Source organism: Loxodonta africana, chromosome 6 (genome assembly GCF_030014295.1).
Source record: "Loxodonta africana isolate mLoxAfr1 chromosome 6, mLoxAfr1.hap2, whole genome shotgun sequence".
Classification (NCBI taxonomy): domain Eukaryota; kingdom Metazoa; phylum Chordata; class Mammalia; order Proboscidea; family Elephantidae; genus Loxodonta; species Loxodonta africana.
Genome location: NC_087347.1, coordinates 38,849,656 through 38,864,631, shown reverse-complemented (window position 1 = coordinate 38,864,631; position 14,976 = coordinate 38,849,656). Strand labels below are relative to the sequence as shown.

At 40.7% G+C, this 14,976-nt stretch overlaps 1 protein-coding gene across 4 annotated transcripts in view; it reads right to left on the bottom strand.

Annotated features, from left to right (window-relative positions):
- The window catches only part of KLF7 (KLF transcription factor 7), a 105,816-nt gene that overhangs the window by 47,615 nt on the left and 43,225 nt on the right, over positions 1–14,976 (bottom strand). For 2 of the 4 annotated variants that reach the window (XM_064286763.1, XM_064286762.1), the window contains exon 2: positions 10,925–11,558. In XM_064286763.1, coding sequence (XP_064142833.1) covers positions 10,925–11,558 — 634 coding nt within the window. The remainder of the gene's footprint in view (positions 1–10,924; positions 11,559–14,976) is intronic. The other 2 variants (XM_003406106.4, XM_010602299.3) reach the window with 2 other exon arrangements.

The window sequence follows — 14,976 nt, the reverse complement described above, 5'->3', positions numbered from 1 at the left end:
TTCATTACTACAGTACTTAATTCCATTGAAGTGACACTCAACTACATGAACACACAAAATGAAGACAGAAAACTTTTACACATGACTATTGCACATGTATTCTAAAATATTTCCTACTGTATCTTGCTGATTTTATACACACTAGACTACGTACCAGAGTCAACCTTTTTCTTGGGTCATATTCACTGGGCTACAGATTATATAATTGTACATCTTTAGGACATCTTTCAGACTCCTGGAGCCCCGGTGGTATAGTGGTTAAGTGCTCAGGGCGCTAACGAAAAGGTTGGCAGTTCGAATCCACCAGCCACTCCTTGGAAACCCTATGGGGCAGTTCTACTCTATGAGTCGGAACTGACTCAATGGCAACATGTTATTAGACTCCTAAAATTTCCCTCACTTAACACTAGTTTCTATGTAAGAACAATCTGTAATCCACCCTACAAAATCTTCCTGGATATGAAAACAGCAAGGGCTCCAGAGTGAGATTTTAAAAACCATATCACACCTAACTGGGTAATAGACTGCCGTGAAGAAAAAGGACTTTCTCAGCTGGGGATGGCCTTCTGGCTTCCTGCCTATAAGAAAAGGATTGACAGCTTTTATCACCTTTAGCTCACATAGTGTAATGGTTGAGACTGTTCTATCCCAACACACTTGGTATTTAAAAATCTTTACATTATTTGCCTGAAAACATAGGAACCATTTCACTGAATTCCACAGATTAAATGTTAACTGTGGCAATGGAAAGAGGATTCATTCTGAAGACAGAAACATTATAAGAAGCATAAGTACATGTTTCATGATATCAGATAAGTGGTTTGTAATATAAAATGAGTATTAAATTATAAATACATTTTATTTCGCAAACAAAATTAAAAAAAAAATTTTTTTTTTTTTTTTTTTTAAATCTGAGTACTCATACCAACCCTATAGGACAGAGCAGAACTGCCCCGTAGGGTTTCCTAGGCTGTAATCTTTACAAGAGCAGATTGTCAGGTCTTTTCTCCCATGGAGCTGCTGGTGGGTTGGAACTGGTGACCTTCTGGTTGGCAGCCAAGCACTTAACAAGTGTGCCACCAAGGGTCAGAATCGACTCAGCGGCACACAACAACAACAACCTGAACGCAGAATTTTGAAGGGAGGAAAGGCAAAAATGTAGGGAGGGTTGAAAAAAGAAAGAGGTCTGTCTGACAAGTAGGACTGGTTTAGGGCAAAGGAACTGGTAATGGGGCACCCTGGTCTTCCACACCTAAAAGCCTATAGGATTCAATCCTGGGTCAGTTCCCAGATCACCTACCTCAATAAGTACAGCTGGTGAAGGAGAAGGTAAGATCAACAGAAATCTGGCACAGACCATGGGGAACTTAATCTCACCACGGATACTCCTCTATAATTAAAGTGGTTTGACCTCCATTATATAAGCTAGTCAGGTCCTAATACTGGAGACTGATCCTGGGGACAGGGTAGGAGGGAGAGGTAACTCCATCATTGCCAGGCTGAAAACCTAACATATTAAGCAGTCAAAAGTCACCAACTTTTGATTGCTTTGAATGATCTTAACTTCTACTAACACTAGCTTAATAACTGTCATGTCAATATATTATCTTTAAAAATGGTTGAAAAGAAGTCACTCTTAGAAAATGTCCTGGGGAAGAGGTGGAAAGGGGAGAGGATACTATCCCAGCTTTCAACACTCCCCCATCATGTCTCCCTACTTGTTTGCCCACCCCCCAAAATCACTGCCTTCGAGTCGATTCTGACCTTATAGGACAGAGCAGAACTGCCCCATAGAGTTTCCAAAGATCACCTGGTGGATTCCAACTGCTGACCTTTTGGTTAGCAGCCATAGCACTTAACCATCATGCCACCAGGGTTTCCTTCTTGTTTGCAGACACTGAAAATTCTACAGTCTCCCAAAATGAAGATTAAAAAAAAATAAAAGATTAAAGTGTTATATACTGGTTGATGGATGTACAAGCCATCAATCAACAGTGGCTTGCTACCAGATCCTTTCTGATATGAAGAAAGAAGGCTATCAAGGCAGGGAGTGAGAGACAACAGGGAGGAACCAGGTATTAGGTACTTAGGTGGGAATGCAGAAGGAAGGAACTGAGATTATAAGAAACATGTTTGTCCAAGGCCATACAGTTTACCGCCATTAGGATGGGGATAAATAGAAACTGCCTGGTCTGCAAGGGACAGGCTATCTACGTTTGGCACCTGAGCAACCTGGCAGGGCTTTGAGCTACATGACACATGCTGCCCATGGTGGGCTGGACTCCAGAGAGTTCCAGTTGCTTATCAGGACTCACTTCCTTATATGAAAAGTTTGTTTCTGACGATCCATTAATCAAGGTCTTCAACTGTAATTTCTACTAAATTCAAGTTGGATTTTTTTCAAAGAAAGACGCTGCATGTAACAAGTATCTTTTCAATCTGTCCTCTGCCCTCATATTTTAACTGATTTTTTTAAATAGGATTTTTTTTCCCAAAGTTAATTTTTTTCTTTTATTATGCATGACTTTTTTAACCTCCATTTTTTTTTTTTTTTTTTTCTTTCTGATTCATGCAGACTCACTCCATTACTGTTTCAACTTCAGGAGACTTAAGAAAAATATTCCCTACCACCAATTAATTCTTCTGATAACATTACCTTAGCACTGGCTCTTTACAAACATTGCATTTAACTTTCCTCCAACTTTTCAATATACTATGTACAGAATAATTACTATCACGGTCATTAACTATCTTATCATAGTAAAAACAGCTTCTGCATATTGGTTACTTAGTAAGGGAGCAGTTTTTTAAGAAGTTCACACTTGGCCTTCCCAATGCATTCCATTATTTGCACAGACTTCTTATGACCCTCTTTTTCTCTTCTTTATCAAACAGAACTGATCTAAACTTTAAATCTCAGGATTCATAAAATCTGTTACTTCCAATGCCTTGTCTGGAATGAGATTCCTTTTTCTCTTTCCCTCCTTACTACTGATTCCTCTTCCCATCTGTGCTATCTTCTTTTTTGTGATCAGGTTCCAAACGTAATGACTTTATAAAACTGTATTTCTGGCCATTACATCAAAGAGTAAGGTCCTCAGAGATGGAGAAGGGAATGCAGTGTCTAGTACACTGGGCGTTCAATAAATATTTATTCTTTATAATGAAAAACCCATTAATTTCATGATTTCTTCTTTCTCCTTCATTCTTATTTTAACATATCTATTATTTTTGTGACTACCAATTATCTACCGAAAGGATGTCTGGAATAGGCATCCCACAAAGCCTCCATTTATTACCATATTATAATGATAAAATGCATATGCTAGCTGTGTATATGCTGAGTTTAAGCCAGTCTACTCAAAATATGTTTATGAAAATTTATCTTCATAAATGTTAACAGCTAGCATATTGCTAAATTATCATGCAGTGAAACTCTAAGATTTTCCTGAATCATAAATTTCTTCCATCAATTGTTTTCCACCACCTCAATTCACATCCCTTCTTTTCAAAACTCCCTCTCTTAAGCTCTCGAATATTCTAAATCCAAACTATCAAACCCTCCTATTAAACTCTCTCCACCTTGTGAACTAAACATTTAACCCTTATTCTAGTTTCCATTCCATAATGGGAGTTTAATGAGTTTCTGCCTCAATACATGGATAAACTTCATTAGCGGCCATGTGTCTCAGCATATTAAAGGCCCTTTAATGTCTTAAAATTGCCCCATTTCAGTCGCTATTGTATAAATTCAAAGAATTCTTATCTATGGTGCTGAAGAGGTTGAAAGTGGTCGATTGGGCCCCTACTGTTCCACACTGAGGTATTTAATTTTATCCTGCTGGTATGCCTGACCTTGAATTAAGGCTCCTACTTACATAAACTAATGTATTATCACACTAGCATCGTTTAAAAAGGCCAGCAACAATAAGCACCCTGTCCAGAAAGAGAAAAGCAACGTTTTATCTCTGAATCTTCCACACTGCCTCTGAGGGACCCATACAAACCCACACTCTTATTTAATGTCTTGTCTTCCTCTAGCACTCCATCTCTCAATGGCCCTTTCTTTGCCCCTCAGCTGGTCACTCCATGTCACAGTGGCTGACAACTACAGGCGCTTAATACCTGTGTGTGGAATGCCTGAACAAATAAATACAAAGTGAGATGATCTATTAAATGGGATGCAGGCCTGAGGGACAGGAGTTGTTATTGTTGGTTGCCATCAAGTGGATTCCGATTCCCGGGGACCCCATGTTGGTAGAGTAGAACTGCTCCATAGAGTTTTCAAGTCTGTGACCTTTCAGAAGCCAATCTCCTGGCCTGTCTTCTGAGATGCCTCTGAGTAGGTTCAAACTACCAACTTTTCAACTAATAGTAGAGCATTTACCGTTTGCACCTTTCAACTTACCAGGAACCCACTGAGGGATAGGAGACTTAGGTCTAATTTTAATTCTCCTAGTGGCTGGTTGCACAGCCTAGATAAGGCATTTTAACTTTTTTTTGGTCCTCAGTTTCCCCTGTACATGATAATGCTTGCCTTTCTTACTCCATGGCAATAGAGTATTAACTTTTGTCATTTTAATGAGTGAATGGGGAATATTACAAGAGAGGCTCTCTTTAATCACAGAGGTTAAAAAATTGGGTTAATATTAATGATTGTAATAAACCCATTGCCATCAAGGCAAATTCCAATTCATTGCAACCCTAAAGGACAGGGTACAACTGCCCCATAGGGTTTCCAAGGCTGTAATCTTTAAGGAAGCAGACTGCTGCATCTTTCTCCCGCAGAGTGCCTGGTGGGTTCAAACTGCCAACCTTTTGGTTAGCAGCCGAGCCTTTTAACCACTGTGTCACCAGGGCTCCTTAATGACCCTAACAGTAGTACCTATAACAGTAACAGTAACAGACCTTGTACTGGTTCTTAGTCAATAAGGCAAAATGCTTAAGGACCCTCCTAACTCTTATCAATTTAGAAGCCACTTAGTTTTCATCATACCAATTTTTTATTTAAACTATAAGTTTCTCTTTTTTTCTTAATAACGGGTTATTAAGAAAAATATCTATTTGAATTTTTTTTCCCCTGCATTAGTATAAAAGTTAAGAGTGTGGACTTCAGCAATACTGCTTTGGTTCAAATCTTGCCAGAGCCACCTACTAGCTGGGTGATGCTGGGCAAGTTACCTGGCCTTTCTGGGCCTCACTTTCCTCGTGTGCAAAATGAGGTAAGAACAGTGCCTCTGCTGTTGGGTTATTAAGAGGATTAAAAGGCTTAATAGCTGTAAAAGACTTAAAACAATGCCTGGAACATAGAAAATGCTTTATAATTGTTTGCTGAATAAGTAAAAGAAATAAATTCTATTTCAAACTTTAAATAACTTTCATTACATATATGAAATAAGCACTATTATCTGCCTCTTAAACACGATACCTGCCTTTTTATTTGTGATATTTTTAGTCATGTTTTCATTTGAAGAGAAACTCTTCTCCTAAATCCTGATTAAACTTAGAGATCGGGCCGCTTCTTATTCAATGTTGTTGTTGCTGTTAGTTGCAACTGTTGAGTCGATTCAGGCTCATGGCAACCCCATGGGTGCAGAATAGAACTGATCCATAGGGTTTTCGAGGCTGTGACCTTTTCGGAAGCAGGCTGCTAGGCCTTACTTTCGAAGCATCACTGGGTGGGTTTGAACCACTAAACTTTTGGTTAGTAGCCCAGCACTTCACCATGTGCGACACCCAGGAACTCCTTTACTTCAAAAAGACTCCCTAAGGTAAATGCAAAATATTAGGGTACATCACATACTTGTTTTACCTTTCCACCTGAAAAGCATCCCTTTATATATTTCAATGTGAAATCTAGAATGTTCTTATCACCACCATGTATTAGGCCAAAGCAACCCCAGTCTACGGAGAGAGCCCTCCCAACAGCACATGAGAGAACATGGTTTTTTCACATCTCCAGCCATGTGCCCAACAACCAGAGGCTGAATTGCTGACCTTCATCCTGACTTTACCAACATGACTGCTCATAATAGGATAATTGTGGGCATGCTTTGATATGGATTTCTTAATTAGAAAAGTCTGCTCCCTTCATAACACGAAGCACTGTTTAAAGCACAGGCTTGTCTTTCTTCTCAGAAGTGAACAAGGAGAAATGTGCAAAATAAGTCTTTGCTTTCTCTTTTTGCATAAAAACAACAGTTTAACAAATTGATTTTTGCTGAAAATAGGAATAAAATGACTTTTTAAAAACTGGAAGCGAAGGTTTCCCTTCACCAATGTAAAGGTGACTTAGCTGACTCCAAGAAGATGAATAAAACTATGATCATCATGGTTGAAATATTGAGAAAGAAGACAAAATATATTACACAAAGACCAGAAAACATAGTGGGGAGAAAGGCCTGTAATGGCTTGGCTGCTAAAAGACATTTTTATGCTCATGCCAGCACTAAGTGCTCTTGCTGATGAGTAAGCCATATGTCCGTTTTCACACACTTCCTTTCACTAAGATCCTGCTACTTAATAACAGTCCCTTTGTCTGTTTTCTTGCCGCATCTTCTTCTGTCCCCAGCCTGGTTCCCCCAACCCTAACTTCACCTCCTTGGGCAACCCAGATTTGTGCCCTAGTTACCAACTTCAACAACTGCTATCTCGAAAAACAAAAAATAAACAAACAAAAATAACACCTTATTGCCAAACATCCTCCAGGACAAAAAGTTTGAAGGATTCAGCATCCTCAAGAAACAGCCACAGGGGGGAAAAAATGCACATCTTTTCCAGCTCAGTAAATTCTATCTATGTAATGACTAAATGAATAACATGTTTAAAATTCCTCGATGCAAGCAAATCCATGTTGCCAGCGCCACAGGCTTCTCTTTACACATAGAAGGTGGGAGACCTATGCATTTCATATCATTTTATTTTGTTTTCGCAACTGTGTCTCCTTTTCACTATATTACCATTTAGAATAGATATTAAAAAAAAAAAAAAAAAAACATTGCTGTTGAGTCGATTCCAACTAATAGCTACCCTACAGGATAGAGGAGAACTGCCCCGTAGGGTTTCCAAGGCTGTAAATCTTTACAGAAGCAGACTGCCACATCTTTTTCTGGCAGAGCAGCTGGTGGGCTCGAACTGCAGACCTTTCGGTTAGCAGATGAATGAATATTTTAACCACTGCACCACTGGGGCACCTTTAGAATAGATATAGTATATATACAACTCCTCTGAAAAACAAAACGCCAACATTTCTCCTCTTCCTCTGGGATGGTTTTCTTTTTCTTTTTTTCTGTCCCACAACATTTCCCTAACTGAAAGACAAGGAAATATTTCCACTGAAAAAGTGAGCCCTGTGTTAAAATAGCTTGCCTGAATCCAACCAGAGCCAATTTATCCTTTCTTTCTTTTTTTTTTTTTAACTTCATTTCAACATTTGGTTATCAGCTCTCTCCATTTCTCTTGCTTGTATCAGCAGACTCTTCCAACCAGAATTCCCTTCGCCATATACCTTTGCCCTCAAGCTTTTACTAGTCCATTTCCTTTATGTTTGCACTTAATTTGATTCCATCCTTCATGCTTTTTTCATTATTCTTAGTTCATCCGCACCACATAAATTATCACCTTTGTTTTCAGTTCCCCATGTGCCCCATTCACACCAATTCCAAATAAATACTCCGATTCTCATTCATTTAATCCAAATTAATTCATATTCCCTCTCCCCATCCTTCATCCCCATTGCTGCCTCTCTCCTGTCTGTTTCTCTGTCTCACAGCACCTATTTTTCCTTCCATTCTTGTGCCTGAGCAAGGTTTTATAGGCAAAATGTTTGGGGAGGATGCAAAGCAATGGCTTCCACTGTTCTCTCCAGAAAGCAACACTCTACATCACTGCCAGCCTCAATAAGCCAATGCACGCATGTCCAGTTTCCAGTCAACCTCCACAACTAATGCCCATGAGCATCATATGCCCGTCAATCAAACATTTCTGGGGGCAGGGAGCTTCTTGCTTTTCGGTCATCTTTAACTTTGGTTTACTGGCTTGTTTCTAGTTTACATAAAACTTTTTTTTCTTTCACTCAGCATCACTAATCATTAGCAACGATAGCAACAACTGCAACAACTAAAACCAGCCCTACTACTGTCTTTAATGGGCTCTTACTATCTGCAAGGAAACCCTGGTGGCATAGTGGTTAAGAGCTACGGCTGCTAACCAAAAAGACGGCAGTTCGAATCCACCAGACGTTCCTTGGGACCTCTATGGGGCAGTTCTACTCTGTCCAACAGGGTCGCTATGAGTCGGAATCAACTCGAAGGCAATGGGTTGGGTTGGGTTCGGTTTTACTATCTAGCAAGTACTTTACATGCATTTTCTCATTTAATCTTCGAACAATCTGAGAGGTAGGCACAATTATCTGTTTTACAAATGAGGAAACAGACTCGGGGAAGATAAGTAATTTATCCAGGTCATAAATCCAGTAAATTGTAGAGCCTGAACTCAAACTCAAGTCCATCTAACTCCAAAGCCCTGCTCTTAACCACTCTATAATGCTGCCTTTCTAATCATGCACGGTGCCTTCTAGAGTAAATTCCCCAAGGGGAGGAATCTTTTCACTTCAGTCTGCCATAAGGCAAGTGGTTGCAGGTGCTGGATAATGTAATGAGCTCCGCCTTGGTAATCACTCGGGTAGACAACGGTCAAAAAACAAAGCACCAAATAATGCATCAATCACGACAGTTGCCCTTCTGACATCTCTGTTGGGAAAAAAAGGATAGGGAAAAAAAAAGAAGAAGAAGAAAATGCTCTGGATTCCCTAAAAAAAATCTCTGCATTCCCAGGACTGTCCAGTCTCTATACTGAGCAGCACATAGCCTGTCTTAGTGTTAATAATTCAGAAACGTGTCCGTAATCATGAATCCCACACCCCAAACACAGCTCAACATGCTTGCCTTATTCAACTTTCCCTGGTTTCTTCAGGGGAACAGGAGATCAGCCTCGCACTGAAATCTGGGAGCACTGCAATGTCTTGTCATTACTCATTGACTTTAGAAAGGCAGTATTATTTAAAAAAAAAAAAACTTTCTTTTTTTTTTTTTCCAGGACATTATCATAGAGGAAAGAGCTGAGAAGAGCAGGAAGCATTAGCCTTGGTGTATGTGGAGTAGATAAGTCAAACCACGTCTGATAGGAAACCATGAGCAGGACTCTGCACCTGAGCAATGGAGTGAAAAGTTGATATTAGGAGAATATCCATGGAGCAACCAAGAGCCACACAGGAAATTAAGTTCAGAATAGAGGAGTGCATGCCAAAGTCCTGTGCTGGCAAGGAAGCAACGTCAGGTCTTTTCCTCCCATGGGAATAACTAAGGTTCAAAATAGTCATTTTTTTTTTTTTTTTTTGTATATTATTCACTCTTACTTTGGGAATATTCTTCTGTACCACACAAAGGCATTTCATGGACCTCCAGAACATAAGAGCTGAAAGGAGTCTTCAGAGCCAGACTGTTTGACAGATGTGGAAAATGAAGCCCAGCGAGTAAAGGGATGTATTCCAGGTCACAGAGCTAGTTAGTGGTAGAGTAGAACTAAACCAAACCCATTGCCATTGAGTTGATCCCAACTCATGGTGACCCCATGCATTACAGAGTAGAACTGTCTCATGGGGTTTTCTTGGCTGTAATCTTTATGGAAGCAGATCGCCAGGGCTTTCTTCTATAGCTTTATTGGGTGGTTTTGAACTGCCAACCTTTAGATTAGTAGTTGAGCACTTAATTGTTTGCGCCACCCAGGGACCTAGAACCCAGGTTTTCCTGATTTCCAGCCACACCACAGAACACCACCAAGACATGCAGTGAGTCCAGAAATGAACACTCACCAGACACTTCTCCTTGCTCATATGCAATCACCCTTTTCTCTTTGAGAATGCTCTTAGTGGGCTACTTATATCTTTTGGGCTTTTCCCTATTCAGCTTGCAGTATGCAAGCAGAATACAAAAAATAATAATAATAATAATACAGGTAATGCACTGTTGGGGACTCATGTAACATGACCAATAATGGTAATTGCTACAAGTATGCTAGCACCAAGAGGAGACGCCATTGCTATGCTTCAACCTCAAGTCAGAGAACAAAGACCGGTTTCAAGGAAAATGCCAATCTCCCTCTTTCCTGTGTTAACCCCACTCTTCCAAATTATCACGTTGCTCAAAAGATCAATATGATTCCTTGGAGGCCCCACAGAAGTCTTGAGTAAAATATACAGTCCCCATGCCTCCCCTACCCACCCTTACCACACACATAGCAATGTAATCACTTTAGCAACTTCTCAGTAACAAGCTCATTAAAAAGCAATTCTGCCATCTCTCCATAAAGCACGCGCCAGAGAACAATGCAGAAGAGGAGATGCCAATTAATTATAGAATGATCACATCTAATGAACTCTGAAACCCTCCTGCTGTTGGTGACTTTGATGCAAAATCAGGGATGCTGGGAAAAGAGTGAACAGGGACGCCCTAGATACCTTGTTTAACCATTAAGTCTTTCAAATGTACACTCTCAGATTCCAGTGTTGATCAAAACTGAAGAACTACATTCTTAAAACAACGACAGTGTCAGGAAAGTGACAAGTCTATGTGTCACGTACGGCAGTGACTCACACTACCAGAGCCCCCCTTCAGATATCCACAGAACGGTATGATTCTAAGCTGTGATTGGCATTGCCTTTGAAGGTATCTTATAGCCAGCAAGTGACAAACCCATGCCCTGAGCACAGAACATCTTGAGATCTTAAGGTAACCTGGGATCATTCTACGTCCCCACCCAGACCCTCCTGACTATCACATTCTAGTCAACATGGACGCCACTTCTCAGAACAAAGAGAAACTAAAGGAGGAAAAAGAAGAAACCACGTGCGGCCAACTTGTACCACTACCTGTGTGAGTCCTCTGGTGGGCCTTTAAGTGGGAGCTTTTTGTATAAACTTTCCGGCACCCGTTAAACTGACAGCGGTGAACCCTCTTCTTGTTTTCGGGGCATGCCTCAGCCCCTACCCCTCCTTGCTCACTGTCGCTCTGTCCACTCTTAACTGTCCCAGCTGCCGCCACGGCTGCTGCTGCTGTTGCCACCCCTCCCACCTTTACTGAGCTGAGTGCAGCCTTCTTGGCCACCAGTTTCAACGTCACTGTGCCATCCACGGCTGAGAGAGTCTGTGAGGTTTTGACCAGATGGCGGCTAAGCTCAGGGGATGATGGGGGCGTTAATGAGGTCACTGCGTTGAGCTGGGCCTGGTTGACGGCTGTGTAGCTGTCTAGAGAAGAGCTGGTTGGCTGAAGGCTGAGGCAGGTCTCAGATAGCAACTTGTCCCGAGAGAGCAAAATGTCCACTGCCGAGCTCTTCTCGCAGATGGTCGCTTCCACAGGCAGCAGCAGGGGGTCTAAGCGCCGGAAGCTTTCCTCAATGCACGGGGGCGGAGAAGGGTGGAGGAAACAGTCCAAGTCCTCACCAAAGGTCTCTGAGATCCTCCTGGGCTCTGTCTGTAGGTAGCGTTCCAATTCAAGGCATGTCTGCAGAGGGGGAGGAGGGAGGGAGAGAAACAGCTATCAGAGGCAAAGCACACCATGAGGCCACATGTCAACAGGAAGAAAAGACCAGTACCTGAAAAGTCTCTTGTTGAGAAGGTCTGACCTTGTTGTTTACTCTCTAAATACTTCTGGAGGGCTGATAAAAGTTACATCATATGACTTCATGGTAAAGTAGAGTCCAATGAAAACAAGGGAAACCCTCAATGAGATGGACTGACACAGAGCCACAACAACAAACTCAAACATGCCAACAATCATGAAGATGGCGCAGGTCTAGGCAACATTTTGTTATGGTAAATATAAGGTCGCCGTGAGTCGGAGCCGACTTAATGGCAACTATTTCAACCACTATAACTGAGGGTGACTAGAGGCCCAGAAAAAGTATCTCACATCGTCAAGATCTCAGGGAATATTAAATAATGAAATGATGATCTCCTGCTCTACAATTCAGTGGGTAAGATTCTCCTAGCATCCCTAAGCAAGAAGCGAACAGAAGCAGACAAGGTTTTCATACCAAGACAAGACAACCCATAAGCCAACTTCATCTCTCAAAATAGACCTGAAGAAGTTACAAAAATAAGTCAATTCCCAATTTTCTCTGAAGGACAAACCATGTCCACCCAAACTAAGAGGTGACCTCAGCCACAATGGCCTGTCTGGAATACAGTTTCCTTAACCAGCAGGAATGGATATTGTTCTAAAGAATGCTTCTTTCAAAACGTTTTACGCATAAGGCATAACCTCTGTTGATTGCAGCAAGTTATTAAATATTAAAAATGCAATTGCTACGTATTTTGTGGCAAAGGGCATGAATCCCATTACAATGGTTTAGGTCTCTGACTACAAGATAATAAGTTCAAACAAAGACATTTGACCTGGCAAACATGGAAGTCGATATCGCTCAACATAAAGTGTTCACCTTGTAAAGAAATAGAAAACAACTCGGCAGTTTCAACACATCTTTATCCATGGTGTTCAGAAGTCTTTGCAAGATGGAGGGAGTGCTTTTGTGACAAAAGTAGATATTTAAGAATTTTTTTATCCTAAAAGCTCTCCTCATTTAAAAATCCTACTATTCATAATCTTGTATAAAACTATGGTGCTAACTTACACCATCAGCTCAATTTGCTCTATATTCTGGGCTTCAACAAAGAAACACTGATGGCAAATTTAAAATCCGACTAGCTCCTAATTTACTGCCTCCATAAAGCTTCTATGTTTTCAACCAATGTTCTGATTCTAGACTTTTATTCTGTTAAGAATATGTTTTAATGCTATACCTAGTTGGGTTGTATCTGTCAAGGGTTTTATTTTGGTGACATTTCAAAAGATTGGTTTTTAAGCAGCCTTCTGGTAAACTCTGCATTACTGAATGAGAAAACCAGATTTTAACTATGAATCAGCTTTGGTCCTCACTGTTGATTTCATTCAACACTCTTATCACAAGTGTTCATTCAACTACTGTGTTCCCAGGAAGATGCAAGGCCGCATATGTGTTAGAAGGAGATTTGGTAACAGATCCATGTAAGGTAGTAGGAGAATGAACGATCGTAAGCTAAAAATGATATGGATTTATGAAACAACATGATACAAAATAAACATAAAGTGTGTTGTTAAGTTCTTAGGGAATGAGCAGACAATGAATTTTATCCTCTATAACACATGGCATTAATCAGTGAAAGCTTATTGGAAAAAAGTAAGTTTTGATTCTGTTTTACTTATTGACTAATAGCTCTGGCTCAGTAGCTTCCTACCACTTTATATTAGAAACCAATGCTACCACCTTCTCAGTTTCCAGAAATTTGCACTATCCTCACCCTTTTTATGAACTCCACACCTCAAAATTGTTCCCTTCCCTTTTCCACCTGACTGCGAGAAATTATCATTTACTTCTCTCCAGTATTGAGACCTTCAGTATTAGCACCAGTCAGTTCACCTCTAAGCTATAAGATTCTACTCCAGCCCACTGAGTCAGGAGGAATCCCTGAGCCTATTACCCTGAGATGTTCTTTAAGCCATAAAGCATAACTAACCCCTCAAGTCACCTTTCAACTAAGTAGCAGGTTAGCCCATAAAGTAATGAATATCACCCTTGAGTATCATGCTCTTTTAAAAAATCATCCATATAAGACCAAATGGTCAACAAATACTCTAAAGCATAGATGAAAAGGTTGGGGGCTGTGAGACTAGGTTAACTGGAATGGAAAAACTAGAGTGGAAATAACCAGACTGTTGATACAATGTGAACAATGTAACCAGTATCACTGAACAATATGTGTAGAAATTGTTGAATGAGAATCTGTTTTTCTGTGTATACCTTGACCGAAAATACAATAAAATATTAAAACAAAACAAACAGATTCTACTCCTGGAAAAAAAAATCTCCCCTTTCCTTTTTAAACTGTCACCGACCAAGCACAGTGCCTGGCCCCCTAACAGGTACATAATGTTTGTCAAACAAAAATAAAATCAACTTTATACTATATTACTTCCATCATTCCATTTCCTCTACTCTTCAAAACCATCTGCTGACACCCTATTCTGGACTGTGCTGAGGCTGGCAACCTTAGAAATGACCATCAATACATGTCTTCAGAAAGACAATTGTAAGGTTTCCCAGGCTTTGCCCAAGAGTAGAGCCAGATCTTTGAGAAGCAGGTATAGTCCAGTAAAAAATCAGCTGAATCACAGGTTATATGATGTCCTTGAGATAGCTCCCTGCTTCACATACAAGGGCTCTTTCTCACACCCAGGCTCCACTGACTATGGATAGAGTTTTGGTGTATCATGCCTTCTTACATACTTTCCAGCTCAAACATTTGAAAGTCAATGTCATGGATTCAGTTATGTCCCCCCAAAAACGTGTGTATCTATTTAGCAGGGCCATGATTCCCAGTATTGTGTGGTTGTCCTCTATTTTGTGAATGTAATTTTATGTTAAGGAGGATTAGGGTGGGATTGTAACACCTTTACCCAAGTCACATCCCTGATCCAATGTAAAGGGAGTTTCCCTGGGGTGTGGCCTGCACCACCTTTTATCTCTCAAGAGATGAAAAGGAAAGGGAAGTGAGCAGAGAGGGGACCTCATAGCACCAAGAAAGCAGTGCCAGGAGCAGGATGTGTCCTTTGGACCTAAGGTTCTTGTGCTGAGATGCCCCCGGACCAAGGGAAGACGCATCACAAGGACTTTCCTCCAAAGCAGACTGAGAGAGAAAGCCTTTTCCTGGAGCTGGCGCCCTGAATTCAGACATCTAGCTTACTGGTCTTTAAGAAAATAAATTTCTCTTTGTTGAAGCCATCCACTTGTGATGTTTCTGCTATAGCAGCACTAGATAACTAAGACAGTCACTAAGAAATTGGTGGAATGAGGGATATCATTGCAGATGTCAGATGGACCTTG